The 21889-nt window shown below is 40.0% G+C and overlaps 1 protein-coding gene across 1 annotated transcript in view; it reads right to left on the bottom strand.

The window, feature by feature from the left end:
* SMCO2 (single-pass membrane protein with coiled-coil domains 2) overlaps nucleotides 1–21889 on the bottom strand; it is an 83289-nt gene that overhangs the window by 26347 nt on the left and 35053 nt on the right. Inside the window, 5 exon segments of the mRNA XM_065523932.2 lie at nucleotides 5473–5499; nucleotides 5501–5620; nucleotides 6289–6416; nucleotides 8334–8433; nucleotides 10451–10594. Coding sequence (XP_065380004.1) covers nucleotides 5473–5499; nucleotides 5501–5620; nucleotides 6289–6416; nucleotides 8334–8433; nucleotides 10451–10584 — 509 coding nt within the window. The 5' untranslated portion in view covers nucleotides 10585–10594.

Raw genomic sequence — 21889 nt, 5'->3', positions numbered from 1 at the left:
AGTTACCTCCTACAGGGTCCCTCCCACAACACATGGGAATTATGGGAGCTACAATTCAAGATGAGATTTGGGCGGGGACACAATCAAACCATATCACTGTGTCATCATATGAGCCAATTCTCCCTAATAAACTAATGCAACTATAGATATGGATATATCCTATTGGTGCTGTCCCTCTAGAGAACCCTGACAAATACAGACAGCAACCCTGGAACCTCCAGCAGCAGGGCTGCCTTGCAGCTGCACATACCTTCAGGGGGCCTGGGGACTGGCCCACCTGAGCACCATCCTGGGGCCAGATGACAGGTCTACCCACTAGCCACTACTGGCACCTGTACATACCACCCAGGGGCCTGAGGAGCAGCCTACCCCACCCACTGCTATCACTGTTGGCACCAGAGTACACTATCCAGGGGCCTAGGTATCAGCCAACCAGGCCTGCCTCTGCCAGCCCATGCACACCATCAGGGGACCTGATGGCAGGCCCATCCCACTTACCAGCATCACTGCTAGTATTCCATTGCTGCACTGTCTAGGGGCCTGGGGACTGACTTGCTCCACCCACAGCCGTTGACACCCACATACACTATCAAGGGGCCTGACAACAGTCCTGTTCAGCCCACCCCCACTGCTGCCTAAGCATGCCATCCAGGAGCCTTGGTAATCAACTCACTCTGCCTGCCACTATTGTCAGCCATTCATGCCATCTGAGGGCCTGAGGACAGGTCCACCCTGCCACTGCCACCATCAATAGCACTGGGGTCTTGTGCACATCATTGAGGAGTCTGAGGACAGGCCCGCTCCCCATGTTGCCAGCACCAGTGCCTGCCATACATTATTTGGGAACCTCAGGATCAACCTGCCTTGCCTGTCATGGCTAGTGCCAACACTTGCCTTCTGTGGGCCTGAGGATGGGCCCTGCCCACTGCCACTGTCTATGTACATTGTTCAAGGGCCTGGTGATAGACCTACCCTTCCTGCTGCCTGCACCTATATGTGTTTCATGGGGGCTTAGGGACCAGCCTGCCCAGCCTACAGCTGCCATCATCACTGGTATCTACCCATTCACGATTCTTAGGGGCCTAAGGACTGGCCCACCCAGCTCACTGCCATCACTGCTGGTACCCTGCACATGCTACCTGGGAATCCAAGGATTGGCTTGCTGCCACTATTGCCACAGTCAGTGCCACACACACTGCCCAGGGACATGAGGACCCACCTTCTCAGCCACTGCTGCCACTGCCGGCAATCAACCAAGCTGCCTAGAAGCCGAAGATCTGACCCACCCAGACTCACCACCACTGGTGCACATATATGCTGCATGGGGACCTAAGGATGGGCACTCCCACCCTGCTGCCACCACCACTGGCACTTGAGGACCAATCTGCCTAGGGTAACTGTCCCCAGTAAAGTTTGCCACAGCCTCCACAAATAAGCATGGCCTAAGCCACTGAGGAACTTACAGATACCACTGATGCTGATTACAACCAAAGAAATCATGTAGAGGCTACACTAGTATGCCCACCCACTAATAATCAAAGCCAAAGCACCCTACCCAACTAATGCTATAAATACAGTTTTAGGAAAAACTAATCTTTCCCTATGAAAGCCAATGCATAAAATTGGAAGATTTGACTATTGCACCAGATACATACATATCAATGTAAGAACCAAAGAAACATGAAAAAGGAAGGAAACATGACATCTTCAAAGGAGTGCAGTAATTCTCCAGTAACATCCTAATGAAAAGGGAAACTATGAAATGCCTGAAAAAGAATTCAAAATGTTGATACTAAAGAAAGTCAGAGAGATATAAGAGAACACAGGTAAGCAATACAAAGAAGTCAAGAAAACAATTCATGATCTGAATCAAACAAATTCTGAGACTGAAGAATTCAATGAATGAAATAAAAGTACAATAAAGAGCTTAAATAATAGACCAGATCAAGCAGAAGAAAACTTTCTAAACTTTAAAGACAAGTGTTTTGAAATACACCAATCAGCAAAAAAAAAAAAAAAAAAAAAAAAAAAAAAAAAAAAAGAAAAAAGAAAAGAAAAGAATAAAAAAAGGAAGAAAGCCCTATCTGACATATGAGACACCATAAGGAAACCAAATATTTAGATATTAGGAGCTCCAGAAGGAGAAAAAGTGGGCAAAGGCATTAAAAAAAATTTTAATGAAATAATAGCTAAAAACTTCCAAAGTCTTGCAAGAGATAGACATTCAAATACAGAAAACATAAAGAACCCCAAATAGATTTGTATCAAAAAAGTCATCCCCAAGGCTCATTACATGCAAACTGCCAAAATCAAAGACAAAGAGAGAATTCTAAAAACAGCAAAAGAAAAGTGTCAAGTCACATATAAGGGAATCTCCATCAGACTAACAGCAGGTTTCTCAGCAGAAACCTTACAGGCAACGAGAGAATGGGATGATATATTCAAAGTGCTGAGAGAAAAAAAAAAAAAACTGACAGCCAAGAATACCATACCCAGCAAAACCATCTTTCAAAAAATGGAAGAGAAATAAAGTTGTTCCCAGATCAGCAAAAACTGAGATAATTCATCACCACACGAAATGCTTAAAGAAATCCTACATCTGGAAGTGAAAGAACAAAGTCTACAAATATGAAAACTCAAAAAGTATAAAATTCACTGATAGAATAGATATACAAATGAGAAAGAGAAAAAAGTCAAACATTACCACTACAGAAAACCATCAAACTGCAATTATAAACAATAAGAGAGAAAGAAATAAGGATATACAAAACACCCAGAAAACAATTAACAAAATGACAGGAATAAGTCCTTACTTATCAATAATAACCTTGAATATAAATGGATTAAATTATCCACTTAAAAGATATAGAGTGGTTGAATGGATTTTTTAAATGAGCCAACTATATGCTGCCTAAAAGAAACTCACTTCACTGTAAAGACACATTGAAGAAATTGAAAAAATATTTCATGCAAATAGAGATCAAAAGCAAGCAGGAGTGGCTATACTTAGAATAGACTTTACGTCAAAAACTATAAAAAGAGACAAAGGAGGGTATTATATAATGATAAAAGGATCAATTTAACAAGAGGATGTAACAATTCTAAATATACATGCATCCAACACTGGAGCACCCAGATATATAAAGCAAGTATTACTAGATCTAAAGGGAGAGACAGACTTCAATACAATAACAGTTGGGCACTTTAATGCCAGACTCACAGCATTGGACATAACATCTAGGCAAAAAAATTAGCAAAGAAACATTGGATTTAAACTGCACTTTGGACTAAATTGATCTAACAGACATTTACAGAATATTTAATGCAACAGCTGCAGAATATACCTTATTCTCATCAGCAAGTGGAACATTCTCTGGGATAGACCATATGTTAGGACACAATACAAGTTTTAACAAATTTTAAAACATTGAAATCATATCAAGTATCTTCTCAGATTATACTGGAATAAAACTAGAAATCAATACCAAGAGGAACTTTGGAAAATATAGAAATGTATGGAAATTAAACAACATGCTCCTGAATGACCACTGGGTCAAGGAAGAAATAGGGAATAAATTAAAATTGCTTGAGACAAATGAAAACAAACAACCTACCACAATTTATCAGAGACATCAAAAGCCAGACAAAGAGGGAAGTTTACAGCAATAAACACCTACATCCAAAAAGTAGAAAGATTTCAAATAAACAATCCAATAGTGTACCTCAAGGAACTAGAAAAGCAGGAACCAACCAACCCAAAAATAACAAATAACCGAGCAACCCCGTTTTTAAAATGAGCAAAAGATAAACAGATACTTCATCCAAGAAGGTATACCTATGGCAAATAAGCACATGAAAAGATACTAAATATTAATAGTTATTAGCTAAATGCAAATTGCAAAGTATGGTGGTATAAGATACCACCATACACCTATAAATGGTTACAGTAAAAAAGAAGCTGATAATATCAAGTGCTAGTGAGGATGTAGAGCAACTGGAACTCTCATACACCGTTGGAAGACATGCAAAATGCCACAGCCTTTTTGAAACCCTTCAGCGGTTTCTTACAAATATAAATAATACACTTATGATACAACCCAGCATTCCCATTCCTGATTGTTTACCCAAGGAAAATAAAAATGTATGCTCTCACAAAAACCTATACATAAATGTTTTATGGAATCTTTATTTTTAATTGCCCAAAATCTTACATGTTCTTCCATTGGTGAATGGGTAAAATGTGGTATATTTATATAATGGAACACTATCTAGCAATAAAAAGAAACTACTGATACATCCAATGGCATGGATAACACTCAAATGCATTATTCCAAGAGAAAGAAGGTACACTCAAAGACTACATACTGTATGATTCCATTTATGTGACATTTTGGAAAAGGCAAAATAATAGAATAGAGAAGAGATCAGTGGTTCCTAGCAGCTTGGCCTGGGGAGCGTGGTTAACTAGAGTAGAGCATGAGGGATTTGCAGTGATAAAAGATATATCTTCACTCTGGTGACTGCACAACTGTATGCATTTTTCAAAACTTGCAGAACTGTATGCTAAAAATATAATTTTAGTGTATGTAATTATACCTTAATTTCTAAAATGTAATTTATGGTGTTGAATCAATAAAACCACAGAATCCTTTCTAAAAAGAATATTATAAATGCTGTGGAAGGAAAAAAAAGACCCATTTTGGACAAGATGGTCAAAAGAAGGCCTCTGTAAAGAGAGTTCAAATGAAAGATAAGGAAACAGTTAGGAGAAGAGTAGCCCTGTGGTAGGAAACAGTTTGGAATGTGGTAGGAAAGTTCAGAAGGCCAGAGGTATTTATTTCTAAGAATAGCTTCCATTCATTAATAGTTTGTTATACACCAAGCCTTGTGTTAAGTTCTTTACATACAGAATTTTACTGACTCCCAACAATAAATCAGTGAAGTGGCTGTTTTTAGTTCCCTTTTACAGAAGAAGAAAGTTGAGGCTTTAAAAAGGTTGGTTAATTTACCCCAAAAATGTCAGTATCAGGAAACAAACCTGGGTTTCTTTGCCTCCAAAGCTCATTCTCTTTATACCAGTGTCTAGATAAATAACAATTAATTGTATCCTTTTTGTTTAATCTTAAAATTTTTCACTTAAGTTCAGAGACACGTTAGCAAATATACTTCACATTTTTTTCTATGACATGCTGGCTGACTTAGACAATACTGAATAATCCCTTAAGAATGACTGGAGACCTAAAGGCCTTCCTTTGACAGACTCAAAGAAACAATGTAGGACAGAGATCCTTGAGAGATGAGAGAACAAAGATTCAGATAACTTGCATTTAAGTTTTGAGATTTTGTGTCATTGGCTTCTAATAAGACTTCTTGTCCTAAAGACTTTATCATCTTAAGTCCAAAGTTTCTTAAGTTTTTAAAGCTATGAAACTTTCTGCTATTTTATGACCAACCCCAACACCCTACAATTACCTCTTCACTGTGTTTTCTGTTACATTTTTTAAAAATAATATTGTCAATTTTGTCCATTCTGTCTATGTAATCAGCTCTAAGTTCTTTCACCTGGAGACCTATCTTTGCATTCCAGTAGTTTAGCTTGAGGAACATGCCCTTCAGGCACCTGCAGAAATGTTATGGTGATCAGTTTCAAAGCAGGAAATGGGAAAAAACTCCCATAGCCTGAAATGTTCTTCCTTTGAATAGCAAGTTGATCTTGGGCCAGAATGGGCCAGGTGGGTACACAGGCCTCAAGAAAATAAGTTTTGGTATTCATTTGATATCCACTTTAACAGATCTTTAAAGACTCGATAAAACAAAGCATATTTTACATTTAATAAAAAAGATATATTTTTAATTTCACTGTGTGGAATGAATGTTAAATATTGATATTAAGATAGTGGTTACATCATGGTGGGGGAGGAGAGGTATACAATAGGGAAAAGACCCACAAGGGCTTAACAACATACTCTTAATGATAATTATGGTTTTCCTATCTAGAAAATTATCTGAGAAGGTTTAAATATATATTAATTTCAGGTCTCAAAGAAGAGTTTGCTCTTTCTTTTTTCCCATGCTCTGTCTATATCCCTAAAATGTCCTTACTCCACATTATTGCTAGATCATGTAGGTAGTTACCTATGCACAGGAGTGCTTTATGGTTCAAGACATGTATGGATTTTAAATCTTCCAGACTTTCCCTAAGTTCTCTGCTTAAATTCCATTTTCCCCTCCACACATTATTAAATGCTCATTATTAAATGCTCTGTCTTGCAATGTGTCAAGACTTACAATTCAAGGAGGTTCTTCTTTGAAAACTGCAGAGATGTAGATGCTTGAGGGTACTCATCCACATCTGTTTCTTGCTCATCCTGTTTACCCAGGTCCTGGTCATGCTTAGCCTCCAGCTCCAACATACCCTGGTAAAGATGATGATGGAAGCAAAGCAGAACAAAAGGTTACTACAAGATGTGGTAGTTCTTCCAGCCCTACCCAATCCCCCTTCTCTGGGGTCAACCACATAGTCCTCTCTGAGACTGGAGCTTTCTGATGCATCTGTAAGCTAAGCAGACATGCCCTTCTGCTCTGTCTACAGAGGAAGGCTGAGGCAGGGGCATGGAGAGAATCGGTGTGTACAGGGAGAGCTCTTTTCAGTCCTGATGAGTAATCGAATTCTTTCTGACCATGGATTCCAAAACTCCACTCAAATTAGATGATTGCTCTGATCTTTTAAAAAAAATCAATGTCATAAAAAAGAAAAAGTGGCAGGACTATTCCATATTAAGAGTCTAAGGAGATATGAAAACCAAACATATTGCATACATCTTTTGGGGATGCTGGTTTAAAAATATGGCTGTAAAAGACATTTGGGGGACAATTAAAGAAATTAGAATATTGAGAGAATTGAGATTACTATATTAATGCTGATTTCCCCAGATGTGATAACAGTATTTTGTAAGAGAAAGTTTTGTTTTTAGAGATGCTTTCTGAAGTAAACAGGAATGAAGTGTCATGCTGTCTTTGACCTACTTTTAAATGGTTCAGAAAGTTTCATCTATTTATATACATAAAGATAAAGCCAATGTGAGAAATGTGAAAGATTTTTAAACACAGGTGTAGGAATATGGTTAATCATTGCATAATTCTCAGTTGACCTTAAGTTGTTTCATATCAAAGAGTTTGGGGGAAAAACCCTACTCTATGAGTTTGATCAATAAAATTTACTTTTTTGTTTCTGTATTCTTTGCCTTGTTCTCAAAAAGCATCCCAAGACATGTTCTGCTATTTCAAGTCTCTGCATGCAAAAATCGGCAATAATTTATCCTGGAACACTTCTTTAGTAACTATTTATGAAATGTTTCTTCTGTCCTCTGAAGAAGTTTGATCTGAATTTCCTGTATTTCAGCAGAACTATTTTTAAACTGGAAGGAGAAAAGTTTGGAGGAGGGAGAATAGATCAGTCTCTTTTTGAAATGTCTGTGTAAACTACTGGTCAAGTCAATAGAAATAACTAACATTCATGTAACTCTTTACAAATTAGTTTCATATGCATTATTTATTTTCATTCTCATGTGGTCATTTGTATTTAGTGACTTACCCAAGGTCATAGAGTGTAGAGAATTAAGTGGTGACCCCAAACAAGGAATGCCCATGTCCTAATACAGAACTAGGACCCCATGCATATTGTGAAAAAGAGTCTTTGCAGATGTAACTAAGAATCTTGAGATAAGATCATCTCGGATTACTTGAATGGGTTCCTAAATCCAATGACAAACATCCTAATGAGAGACAGAAGAGGAGAAGACACAGACACAGAGAAGACCACGTGAGGATGAAGACAGGAGATGAGGAGTTATGTAGCTACAAGCCATTGACGGCCTGGAGCCCCAGAAGCTTGAAGAAGAAGGATTCTCTCCTGGAGGCTGCATTAAGGGTGAATAGCTGAATTCTACTGGAAGATAATCTGTGAGCAGGGGGTATGGTCATATGGTGATTTGGTCATATGGTGATTTGGTCATATGGTGATTTACTTGAAGGTGAGAAATGTCACAGTTATTTCATAAATTCCCAAGGACAAAAATAACATATACTTTTTTTTTTTTTTTTTTTTTTTTTGCATGGGAAGGCTAGGAAGTCCTTCATGTGGTAACAGCAGTATCCAGTAGGAATAATGCCATCCCCTGCCTCCCTCCTGATTTCAAACTTTGAAGTTCTGCACCAGTTAGAAGGAAACCCTCAGATATTTTCTTACCACTTTGAGATATGTGGTGTGAAGTTCTTCTCTTCAACCTACTGTGTCATTTAAGTGTCTCTCTTACCCATTTTTCAGTGTCTACCTTGTGAAGGAAGTCAGTTTGAGGGTTTTCGGAGGAAATGTCGTCCTCGTCATCTGATCGGTCTAAGATGTAGTCCACTTTGATAATTTCCTTTAGCAAACTGCAAGCCACATAATCCAAACAGAGGCTGTTATTATGCCTTTGGGCCAGAGCTTGGGCCTGCCCTACTCCTTTCTACATGGAGAACACTGAGATCTTTCCCAGCCCCAGGGAGCACCTGCTATCCCCGTACTGAGTTCTATTCTGTGTGAGTAACACCTTGCATGGTATATCTCACAAGTAGAAATAGAGGGGCTGGATAAATAACAATTGGCTGAATCCATAAATTAACAGTGAGATTCCAAATTCCAAACTAATTGCAGCTCTGTGCATATATGTGTATAAATGAATGTGCAAAATCAACAAATAAGCAAATTAATATCCTGTTTTAAAAAGTGGAGTTTAAATACATTATATGGTTCAAATGGCGGAGAGGAGTAGGTCTACAGCGCCCTCTTGACCTCCACCCCCCAGCTGTCCTCCCCACAATGTTTACTAGCTTCTTTATTTTCAACAGAGATTCTAGGCATAAATAAGCAGAGACGTTTATGTATGCATGTCTGCATGTATATATATTGTACAGAATAGACCCTTTAAAATATACGTGGGAGGATATTTATATACTCCATTCTGTGTATACATCAAAGTACTTTGAATTTCTTATTTAATAACCTATTTTGGAGTCCATTTCATATTAGTACATACGGAGCTGTTTCGTTTTTAAAATGGCAATATAGTATTCCATTGCGGGGCTGTATAATAATTTTCCGATCAGTTTTTTTATTAACCGATATGTAGAATGTTTCCAATCATTTGCTATTACAAACAATGCTGGAATGAATATCCTTACACATCTATATGTTGTAGTTGTGTATGTGTACAGCATATCTATTGGAAAACCCGAAAAGTAAAACTTCTAGGTCAATAGATATGTATATTCTAAATTTTGATAGATTTTTCACAAAGTATGCTTTAAAGAGGTTGAATCAATTTTCACTCCAAGCAAAAATGTGCCTGTTTCTAACTCCTTGTCTAAATCCATGTGCTATTAAAGTTTTTGATCTTTGCCAACTTGGTATGTTTAAACTGGTATCTCATTTAGTGTTAGTCTCATTTTATGTGTGAGGTTGAGTATCTTTGCCTATATGCATAAAACTCATTTGTATTTCCTTTTCTAAAATAAGTGTGTTAATAGTCTTTGCCTATTCCCTACCACAGTGTTTAATATTTTGCTTAATTAATTAATACCACACTTATTCATATTTTGCTGGAGAGCCTATGTGTTCTCTCTCGTACGCTTGCGAATGGGTCACAATAAATGTGTGATATGTGTCTGTAAAAGTAGTTCCAAGTCTATGGGATTTGAACCCTGAGGCTGGAGGTGTTCTCAGGGTTGAGGGGGTATTGAGTCACTTCACATCTATCCTGCTTAGAAAGGGATCCTGGAATCTATACAGATTTATATAGAATGAATAAATATTGCTTATATGAAAAAAAATTAAATGAAAAACTGCCCAAAGTTTACAAATGCATATAATACTATCTTCAATAAATTATAAATGCATTTAAGAACATCTTTGATATCATAATAGCTTTCTTGCCACATGAGGGATTCCTGGAAAATCTTTTACCTTAAGAATGTTTTTCTAGTTAAAAAGGTTGTTAATCATAGCTAAATTAGTATGCATTTTTTAACATGTACTGGCAAATGTAAATATGTGTTTATACCACTGTTTGTGCTCCCTCTATGCCAGAAAGTATTTTAAATGGCTTAGATCTTTAGCAGGTGAAGATAATGAAGCCACAAAACAATCCACATGTTTTCTCAAATTGAGATTAGAGTCTAAACAACTTTTTTTTTTAATGGGTATCTACCCAGTTTATGATTGCGGGCCCCTTTAGCTTCTCATAAGGCCTACTAGAGTAAATATTCATGAGTTTAAATTTAGATAAATTATAGGGAAGACTGTCAACCTAGACCCTGAACCTGGAAATCCCATCATTTGCATACCACTGGCCCAAAGATGTCTGCAGTTGGGACCCTAGAAACTGCTTCTGCAAGCTCAGTTCTGACTTACTCCTGCATTACACTTTTAGTCACATTGAGCTTTTGGAAAAAGCTATTGTTTTTCTCAGTCAACTCTTGTTCCTGGCAGTCCATCTTCATCGGCAGAGACATCTCGTTATTTAGATTTGTGGGTGTGAGAGCCATTTCTTCGGCACTGTAAGGACAATAACGACAAGAGGGATTTTATGGCAGAATTGGGAACCACATCCTCTTCATCCTCTTCGCTGACACCAGGCTGACTTCCTCCTCAGGGCATTTGGCTTTAATTCCTCCCCTCCCAAACTGGCTGTTCATTGTAAGGGACCCCAAGCAAGCTCTTAGATTTCTCTTCTCAAGTATATATGAGAAAATCCTGCATGGCTGTCTCCAAGGACACACCTCTAGAGAGGTGCCTTGGCTGGTAAATGTGCATTTTGAATGCTCGAAGGAGAATACTATAGTGGAATATATAATAATCAGCCTGGAAGAATGGGAACTTTCATTTTTATAATCTCTTTCTGATTATATAATAATATGCATATTGTAAAAAGTAAAAAGGGCAAAAGAAGAAAGTAAAATCATTGGTACTTCAGAGATAACCAGAGATAACCCCAGAGACATCCAGACTTAACCACTGTTAACATTTTAGTACGTTTTATTTCTGCTTCTAAATTTGGGGTTCATTTTATTCTTTTCCCATTGTTGACAACTAGGTTATTTCTAATTGCTTAGTAGTATAAATAATGCAATAATGATTATCTTCGTTTAGTAATTTTCAGTGCATGTCTAATTAGTTAAGATACTTCCTTAGAGGTGGAATTACTGGTCCAAAGGGATTTGACCCGATTTTTAATGATTTAGACAAATATTCCCAAATTGCTTTCCTAAAGGTCTAACTAATATACACCGGTATCAGCTGTGTGTAGGAACAGCCACCTTCATTCCAGTCTGATAGGTGAGTGTTCACTGAAGAGCAGAGGAGTGAATTGTTGGAGTACTTAAGTAGTGTGAAAAGTAACAGGGAAAGGAAACAGGAAAGAAGGTAGAGATGTGTGAGATAGGCTCTGGGAGGCTCATAGAAAAAGCTATAGGGAAAGGATAGATGCAAAACGTAACTCCTAGTTATAGGCAGAAATCAGAAGGGTGTGTGCAGGCCAAATAAGAAGAAACTTCTCTTCTGTATATTCAAGTGAGTGGTAACAGTAGATTGGCCTAGAACTAGAGGGTGGCCTGGCTCCCAGCACCCTGAGGGAAAAGAGGGGATGACAGACTCATGGGAAGAGAAGGCCTTTTTCTATAAGGGTGATTTCTGGCAGGGACTAGCAACAGGGAGGAAGAACCAGGGAGAAGGGATGCCCTGGGAATCACAGAGATGTTAAAACCATTTGCACAAACAATGGCTTGGTTGATCATTCTGTGGCAGAATTGAGCTTTGTTCTTGACCTGTGTGGTATAAAGGGGGCCCCTGTGAAAGAGAAGCATCAGGAAAGAACTAGAACCTTTGACGTGTGATGGCGCCATGCTTTTTAACTTTGAATGTGATAAAAAATAAACCTTTGATCTCCCTCAGGAAGGTCACTATGGCCTGCCAATTTCATCACAGCCCCTATCTGGACAGTTTTGTCCGTTTCCTGAGGTTGTTAAGCATTACAAAGGCAATTCCAAGCTCTGAAAAGTGAACAGACGCTGAGATCTGCCTTGTTTACTGTTTTTCTGGTCCAAAAAATAGAATCATAAAAATAATAACATTTCCTTATTCTGATAACGCTCTATCATCTCAATGACTCCCCCAAGAGTGATTTCAAAGAAAACATGGTCTGTCAATTCAGGCACCTACCCAAATTCTGCCTCCATACATTCTCTCACATTTTACATAACAATTAGAATCCTAACAATGGCTTATGTCTATGCAGCCCCTAACAGATTACGAAGTGCCTTTCACATATTTTCTCATTCAGTTCTCACAACAACATTGAACAGAGGGTATTATTCCCATTTTATGTGTGTATTAATGGAGCCTATGGGAGATGATGTGATTTACTTACAATCAGATATAAGAAGTAAAGCCAGGACTCAGAGCTTCCACGTCCTCACAGCTACTGATAAAAAGATTTTCCCCACCTCCCACCTCCAAAGATGATCTAGATCAGGGCTCTCCAATAGAACTTTCTGTGTTGATGAAAATGTTCTCTACACTGTTCGATACAGTAGTTACTAGCCACACGTTTCTATTGAGTACTTGAAATGTGGCCAGTGCAACTGAGGAACTGAATTTACAGCCACACGTGCCCAATGACTACCATATTGGACAACTCAGAATTTTCTAGAGCAACGATCATCAAACTATGGCCTGCAGGCCAAATCCAGCCTGCCACCTGTTTCTAGAAATGACATTTTATTGCAACACAGCCGCACCCATTCCTTTACAAATTGTCTATGACTGCGTTTGCACTGCAATGAGAGGACTGAATGGCTGCAAGAGAAACCACTTGGCATAGAAAGGCTAAATGTTTACTATCTTGCCCTTTACAGAAGAAGCATGCCAACCTCTGGTCTAGACTATCACCTTCTTCTATGATGTTGGGTGTTTGCTACAATCCATCAGTTGAATGCAGTAAATAAGAGCTTAAATTTTGGAGAGTCAACCTGAGCTCATAATCTAGCATCAACACTTCACAGCTGGGCCTTATCTTATTGTGTGGGGGCCTCACTTTTTCCTCTGTAGAATGGGGCTAACAATAGTAATACCAATATTATTAGAGATGTGAGGAGTAAACTCGTGCTTAACATGGCATCAGGTAAATAGCAAACACTTGCCAATGTTATCGATTTATCTATTAAAATAAAAGCAGTGGAAATAGGAGCATTAGTAAGGTTTCACTTCAAATAACACAGTAATAAAAATAATGCTTACACACATGCAGCACTTTCAGTTCATAAGGCACTTTCACTAAGTTGTTTCCTCTGACCCTCACAATTACCCTGTGGTTAGCCAACCATGGCACATCTTGTCATCTCTATTTTATCAGAGGAAGAAACTGAAACACAGAGATGACCTGGGACTTGTCCAAAGTTTTATTGCTAGAAAATGGTAGAATCAGCATGAAAAGCTGCAAATGCTGACTCTAAGTTTTGCAATCATCCTACTATTACACATCAAGTCTATGCCTAGTATGTCTTAATGGGTTGGCTGACAGCCATCTTACCTCACAAACAATCCGTCTTTTGAAGCTAACGTTTGACTAGTTACATAGTGCAAGTCCTTAGTGCTCAAAGTGTGGTCTGCAGGCCAGCAGCCTCAGCGCTTCCTGGGAGCTTGCCAAACATACAGCTACTAGGTCCTCCTACCCAGACTCATTGAACCAATGTCTGCCTTTTAGCAAGATTTCAGGTAATTCATACACATAGGACTAAGTTGGGAGTTACTCATACCCTAGACCTTTTAAAATAGACTCCCTCTTTTCCCTACACCCTATGTCTTCATTCCTGTATGTTTACCCCATTGGCTTTCTAGGATTGTTTGGTACAACTGGAGTGAATCCCTCCTCCTTCCCCCATATCCTATAAAAACCTTTAAATTACACATTCAGAGAAGCATAAGTTTCAGTTACAAGGAACAATCAACTATTTTAAAAGACAGTTGATGAAATTGCTAACTTACATTGTGAGGGGATTTCTTCAGGCCTGACCACCCAGATCACCCTCTTCAGTTCCTGCTACCTGGACAATTTGGGATCTCAGAAATTTGTCAAAGCCATGGTACTAATAATCAGGGATCTGATGTCACTACAGGCTCCTGACAAGGTCATAATGAGATGGTACACTGTGAAATAGTATATACCTGGAGATAGCTTTGCTCTTGCCAATTTGGTAATCCCAAACATCTATGAGTCCAATGGAATAGACTAGCAACCGTCAAGTTTTCTTGTTTCAGTGGTGCCAGAGCCTCCTTTCCTCAGCTCCAAAGGCAGACAGGAAGCCATCTGAGTGGTAAACACCAAGGCAGGTAAGTGTGCAGTTGGACTTTCTTTCCCTTTATGACATTTCACTTGGAATGCAGAGCCTGTAACTCCCATCACAAGATTCTAGGCATGCAGTGCTCTCCTGACTGGCTTCTACCTTGCCCTTCTAGCCTGCCTCTCAGTCTCCTCACTTTTCTTGCTAACTCTGGAAACTAAGTCCTTCTTCTACCCCAGCCCTCTGTTCACCCATCTCCTGGCCTCTTATATGGTGTTCTGGGATGTTCTTCCAACCTCAGCTTCTTCTGCCACATCTGCTCCTTTCATCTCTCACCTGAACTGAACATCTGGCTTTCCCACAGAGTATCAAAGACCGACAATGAAGGACATGTCTTCTTCTACTCATTCCCCACTCAGCAGTAATGAGCAAGCATTTGATCTTCTTTTTTTTTTTTTTGAGTCAGACTCTCGCTCTGTCTCCCAGGCTGGAGTGCAGAGTCACAATCTCAGCTCACTGCAACCTCCACTTCCAGGGTTCAAGTGATTCTCCTGCCTCAGCCTCCTGAGTAGCTGGAATTACATGCATGCTTGGCTAATTTTTGTGTTTTTAGTAGAGATGGGGTTCTACCATGTTGGCCGGGCTGGTCTCGAATTCCTGACCTCGAGGATCCACCCATCTTGGCCTCCCAAAATGCTAGGATTACAGGCGTGAGCCACTGCACTGAGCCTAAGCATTTGATCTTCTTGCAAACCAGGGATGCTCCTACTTTATACCTCTGTGACCTCGTCTCCTTTGAAGTCCATACTTCCTCTTATTATCACACTTTTACAACATACCTTCACCTTCTTCCAGGACTTCAGTGCCAGGTTCACATTTCCCTCTCTACCATATCGTCTCTCATTATTCTTAGTGAACTCGGCACCCATGGAAAGGGCCTAACAGTCTGACCTTACAATTCCTAAGCCCCTGCTCTTAAGACATTCCTCTTCACCTGTCAAAAACATTTAGCACCATGGAGATAAAATACAGAACAGTTCTTAAAAACATCAACTTTAGAATCACATCAGTGTTTGAAACCTGGTTTTGCCATTTATTAGCTTTCTGGTTTGGGTCCAAATTTAATCTCTTTGTCTGAAAAATTGGTTTACTAAGATCTACCTAACTGGCTTGTTGAGAAGATAAAGGCACCACGTGAGGAATGAGTTTCAGGTAGAGTGGCTGACACACAGTAGGTGCTCAAAAAATTTTGTTAAAGGAATGGAATGAATGCATACATGGTAGGCATGATTTTTTTTATGGCAGTATTTTAGGTCTCATTATCACCCTGAGTATTTCTTCAGCCAAAAGCTCAAGTTCAGATGAGTCACCTCTCTTCTTACGGTCTGTACTGCATGCCCTACCTAGTTAGGAACCAGACTCCATCAACAGCCTTCCCCCAGTGCCTGCTGGGCTAGGATCCAGCCTTCAGTCCCCTCCTTATACCATGACTATGCTCCTAACTTTGGTTGTTCTGGGCGACCTTACATTTCTTTAGGAAAAAATCACAAAATTCTTATGACTAGTTCCATCACAAAATAATAACAATAATAGTAATAGCTACTACTTGCTGAGTGATTACAAATGTGCCAGGCAGTCTTCCAAGTGTTTTACATATATTACCTAATTTAATTCCTACCACCCTTTGAAAAGGAAGGGATCTTGGACTTAAACCCAAATCCAGTTAGTCTGGCTCCAGGGGCCATGCCCTAAAGCACCACTGTATAGAACACACTTCACATATTGGGTTCTCACAGTTACTCAGCCAAACTCTTCTCTCTCTTTTTTTTTTTTTTTTTTTTTTTTTTTTAGACAAGGTCTCGTTCTGTTGCCCGGGTTGGAGTTCAGTGGCACAATCATGGCTCATTGCAGGTTCAACCTCCTGAGCTCAAGTCATCCTCCCACCTCAGCCTCCCGAGTAGCTGGGACTACAGGCATGCACCACCACACCTGGCTAACTTTTGTATCTTTTTGGTTTTTGTAGAGACAGGGTCTCACCATGTTGCCCAGGCTTGTCTCGAACTCCTCGGCTCAAGCAATCCTCCTGCCTCGGCCTCCCAAAGAGCCAGGATTATAGAGATGAGTCACCACGCCTGGCCTCTTTTGTGTCTCTGGTTGACTCCAAAATATATGGGCCCCAACAGCCAGTTTTTGTCTTCCTCAGCTCCCTCCCACTCTGCCAGCTCCCTCTGTGGGCGGTGACCTTGCCTCTGCCTTACTGCACTGATCAAGGCCAGCTGATGAGAATCTTCTTTCCACTGACAACTCCTGTGTGTAGCCTCTTTTCCATTCAAAATATTCCCGTGTTTTCCCTCATCATCTCCCACTCCCCTTCTATCTCAGGGAAAGCACATGTCCACTCTCTTTCCTAAGGCTCCCTTCATTCAGACCCTTGTTGTTTTTTGGGGATTCTATTCCATTAATTCTAAATGCTGTTTGCAATTTCAAAACCCCTTTTTGAGTGCCTGTGCTGGCATTCTGCTGGGAGCTCCCAATTTCTTTGAGGAAACAGATGTGTAAGTATACTTCTGACATCCTCAGGCTCTGCCTCTGCGCTGTTGCTTTGCTTCTGTATGCAAACCTGCTTCTGTTTTCTCTCTTTTAGGAAAAAATAATTTCTTCACTCTGTTTGAGCTGCCATCTTCTCTCTCTCTTTTTAATAAAGATTTCTAAGAATTTCTCATGACACATTACTCATTACATATTCATATTTTAACTGCCTGTGGTATGGCTTGTTGATTGCAGGGGATTTTTGTTGTGTTTTGCTTATTTTCACAGTTTCAGAGCCTTCAGTCATCTAATTTCCCTGATGGGGTGGGAACAGTGCATTTGTTTCTTACACTTATTTGACCCCAGAGCCTTTTCTGTGCTCAAAGCAGTGTGTTTCATGGATTGTGCTTTGGGAAACCCTTTTTAAAGATTATGGAGAAGCCCGGCATGGTGGCTGATGCCTGTAATCCCAGCACTTTGAGAGGCTGAGGTGGGCAGATCACTTGAGGTCAGGAGTTTGAGATCAGCGTGGCCAACATGGTGAAACCCCGTCTCTACTAAAAACACACAAAAATTAGCCGGACGTCATGGCAAGCACCTGTAATCCCAGCTACTCCGGAAGCTGAGGCAGGAGAATCGCTTGAACCCGGGAGGTGGAGGTTGCAGTGAGCCGAGATCGCCACTGCACTCCAGCCTGGGCAACGCAAGTGAGACTCTGTCTCAATAAATAAATAAGTAAATAAAGATTATAGAGAACGTAAGTGAAGTTCTCAGCCTACAGGAAGAATCACAAACAGCAGCACCCACAATCACAGGGCATCCCCATAGTTGCATCTTGGACTCATGACCTTGACCTTGACAGCTTTCCTGAACCACCTCTTCTCATCCAGTGTTGTAACCTCTTGGTGCTGCAGAAACAGACTCCCTCCCAGGCCGGCCGCTGGGTCTAACCCCAACATCTGCTCCACTCCAGTAGGAGGGATGGTGTAGTCCCAGCTTGTCCCATCTGCCAGCCATCAGGCCACCCCCTGCCCAGTGAATCCTGAGACACAACACTTAAGAAGGGTGTGGGATCCCAGAGAAAACCATAAGCCCAGAGATTTCAGGAAATAAACTTAGAGGGGAGTAAATATGTGTTGATTTATATTCTCACAGAAATCTAAACCTTTTAATGAGCACCTTTCCCTGGAGGGGTTTGTAATATTTTAATTTACTCTCAATTATTGTTGTGAAACTAGTAGTTAAGTAGGCTACTCTGGTTTGAATGTGCGTCTCTTTAAACTGTGCCAGGACAGACAGATATCTGCACGCTACTGAATGCCTCTGAGCTTCCCTTCTCTCATCAGCAAAACACGCAAACAATAGCTACCTTGCAGCTTACTGTAGGTATGCAGTGGCTTAATTGTACATAAAGCTCCTGGAACACAGTAGGCATTAAAAAGAGAAGTGATGGTCTGGAGGAGTCAAATACATAAAACCTCAGGCGGCGAAGATTTTGACCTCCAGGAGAAAGGGAGTATTATTCATTCTACATCTGGAAAGTCCCTGGCTTCTAGCCCTTTAGTAAAATGATAAAATCACTGTTTTTAAGGAAATTGAGTTCAAAGAAAGAGAAAGAAAGGGAGTAAGGGGGAGGGCGAGCAACTGTGTCATTTCCTGTGATAGTAAAGAAAGTTCTTGGAAGCTGAAACTCTCCCGTTAGACTCTAAGCAAAAGTGATGTGGGAGCTAGAGCTATAGAAATTGTTAGCACGTCGAATGAACGAGATTAGGGCAGGTAGTGCCTACAGGACTTCATAGATATCTAGGAAAAAATATCATTGTGAAGCCCCCTTATGTGGTGGTAATAGCAACCTCATCTCTATTATCAAATATTCATCAGTTGCAAATCTAAGGCTTTGTGCTAAGTAAGGCAGGGAATAAAAGGATGTCCAAACAGTCTTTAACTTCAGTTTAGATAAAGATAAATAACAACAGCAGTTAGTACACGTTGATTGCAAGTAATGGCATACGTAAGTGCTACAGGATTGTAGAGAAAGAATTATGGAAACAATGCCTACAGAAGGGTAGCGTGGCTTTTCTAATACTTTCTAAGAGTTTCACGCAGTAAAAGGGACCTGAATCAAATATTGTTCTGATTAATGAAGAACAGGGAAGAAAGCTTTCCGGGGAATGGGAGCTTTCTGAAATGCCAAGGTAAGGGATTTAAATTTATATAGAAGTTGATGAAAAGAAAGTTTGTCTGACAAATTGTATTGTATAAAAGTAATTGTAATTCAATGAATGTTTTAACCAATTAAACAGAATAGAAGGCAATGGTGGAAGCCACATTTATATAAATAAATATTCATCATCATATCTATACAGCCAACTCTCCTTAGCTGCGGGATCCAAAATATTTTAAACATTATTCTAAGCGAACTAACACAGAAACAGAAAACCAAATACTGCATGCTCTTACTTGTAAGTGGGAGCTAAACATTGAGTACACATGAACACAAAGGAGGGAACAGACACTGGGGCCGACTTGAAGGTGGAGGTTGGAGGAGGGTGAGGATTGAAAAACTGCCTATTGAGTACTATGCTTATTACCTCAGTGATGAAATAATCTGTACACCAAACCCTGTGACATGCAATTTACCTGCATAACAAACCTGCACATGTGCTCCTGAACCTAAAAGCTAAAAAAATCTTAAAAAATATAAAATAACAATATGACAATAAAATAATAAAAGTTTAAAAACAATACAATATTTACATAGCATTTACATTGTCTTAGGTATTCGAAGTAATCTAGAACTGATTTAAAGTATACATAGGAGGATGTGCATAGGTTATATGCAAATACTACACCATTTTATATCAGGCACACGAACATGGGGGGGTGGTTCCTGGATTTCAGAAAGGAGGAAAGAAAAGGGAAAAAGACAGGAAGGCAGACAAGCCCATTGGCAGGAAGGAGTTAGCGAGGATTTCTGTGCCAGGACTGACTTGGTCTATCATGCCCTTGCACAGAAACCGTGTCTTCCTTTCTAAAACCTGGCTTGAAATTGATGTCAGGACATGGTTTCTGGGCTGTTGGAAAAGGAAGCAGTGGTTTCTGGGCACTGGTGTGGGTTTTCCAAGACAAGCCCCTGACTCTCATTTCTTTTCCTTTGCATAACAGAGCTAAGGCTTTTGTAGAATAGTCGAACCTTGAACAACACGGGTTTGAACTGTGAGAGTCCACGCATATGAGGGTTTTTGAAAATAAAATTTACCCCGAGTGTGCCTGCCTCTCCTGTCTTCGCTTCCACGTCCTCTACCTCTTCTGCCTCTGCCACCCCTGAGACAGCAAGACCAACCCCCGGCTTCTCATCCTCCTCAGTTTACTCAACGTGACGATGACAAGGACGAAGGCCTTCATGAATCACCTTTATGATTCACTTCCACTGAATGCAGAGCAAATATGTTTTCTCTTCCTTATGATTTTCTTTATAACATTTTCTTTTCACTAGCTTACTTTATTGTAAAAGTATGGTATATAATAAAAATACCATACAAAATCTGTGTTAATTTACTGATTATGTAATTGATAAGGCTTCTGGTCTACAGTAGGCTATTAGCAGTTAAGTTTCGGGGAGTCAAAAGTCATACATGGATTTTTGACTGTGTGTGTGGGGTTGGTGCCCCTAACCCCGGCATTGTGCAAGGGTCAACTCTATTTATTAAGTACCAATAACTGTCCTGAACACCTTGCATATATTAACTCATTTAATTCTCAAAATAGTCTCATGTGGTTGGTATCATTGTCTCCATTTTACAGATAAAGATGGTCTCACAGAAAAGTCACGCAGCTGGGAAGTGGTAATACACGTTACATATGATTTAGATCTAATTTTAAAAATAGTTAAAATTAATTTTAGATTTGTGATATTTAATTTAAAGGCAGATGCAAACTCGTGATAAGTTTATGCTACTTACTTGCCAATATGTATTCTCCCCTTTTGCTGTCATAACAGACTCCTGAGGTTTTAGCTCAATACGTGCCTGCACAGAATAAAAACCACATCTTCCTGCCTCTTTTTCATTTCCAGGTGACTACATTCTGGACAATGTGAGTTAGGCGGAAGTGTCACGTGCAACTTAAACTAAGAGGCATGCCCTTTGCCCCCCTTCTCCTCCTCACTGGTGGGGATGTGAGGATGTGAGTGTGATGGCTTCAGCAGCTATTTTGGGCAATGAGGAAGCTCACACCCTAAATGATACCCCACTGGGATAGGAGAGCAGACAGCTGAAAGAATCATGGTCCCTGTCCAAATCATGAATATTTATTTATTTATTTATTTTAACTTTTATTTTTGGTTCTGGGGTACATGTGCAGATTTGCTCTATAGGTAAATTGTGTGTCACAGAGGTTGTGTGTACAGGCTATTCTGCCACCCAGGTAATAAGCATAGTACCTGATAGGTAGTTTTGATCCCCACCTTCTTCCCATACTGCACCCTGAAGTAGTTCCCAGTCTGTTGTTCCCGTTTGTATCCATATGTACTCAATGTTTAGCTCTCACTTGTAAGTGAGAACATGTGGTATTTGGTTGTCTGTTTCTATGTTAGTTTGCATAGGATAATGGCCTCCAGCTCCAACTCTTTCAGCTCCATCCAAGTTGCTGCAAATGAATGGTTTCGTTCTTTGTTATGGCTGTGTAGTAGTCTGTGGTACATAAATATCACATATTCTTTATCCAGTCTACCATTCAAATCAGGATTTTTTTTTTTTTTTCGAGACAGAATCTCACTCTGTCACCCAGGCTGAAGTGCAAAGATGCAATCTCAGCTCACTGCAACCTCTGCCTCTTGGGTTCAAGTGATTCTCCTGCCTCAGCCTCCCAACTAGCTGGGACTACAGGTGCACACCATCATGCCCAGCTAATTTTTGTACTTTTAGTAGAGACGGGGTTTCACCATGCTGGCCAGGCTGGTCTCGAACTCCTGACCTCAGGTGAT

This window comes from Macaca fascicularis, chromosome 11 (assembly GCF_037993035.2).
Source record: "Macaca fascicularis isolate 582-1 chromosome 11, T2T-MFA8v1.1".
In the NCBI taxonomy this organism is placed as follows: Eukaryota; Metazoa; Chordata; class Mammalia; order Primates; family Cercopithecidae; genus Macaca; species Macaca fascicularis.
This window is presented reverse-complemented; position numbering and strand designations above follow the sequence as displayed.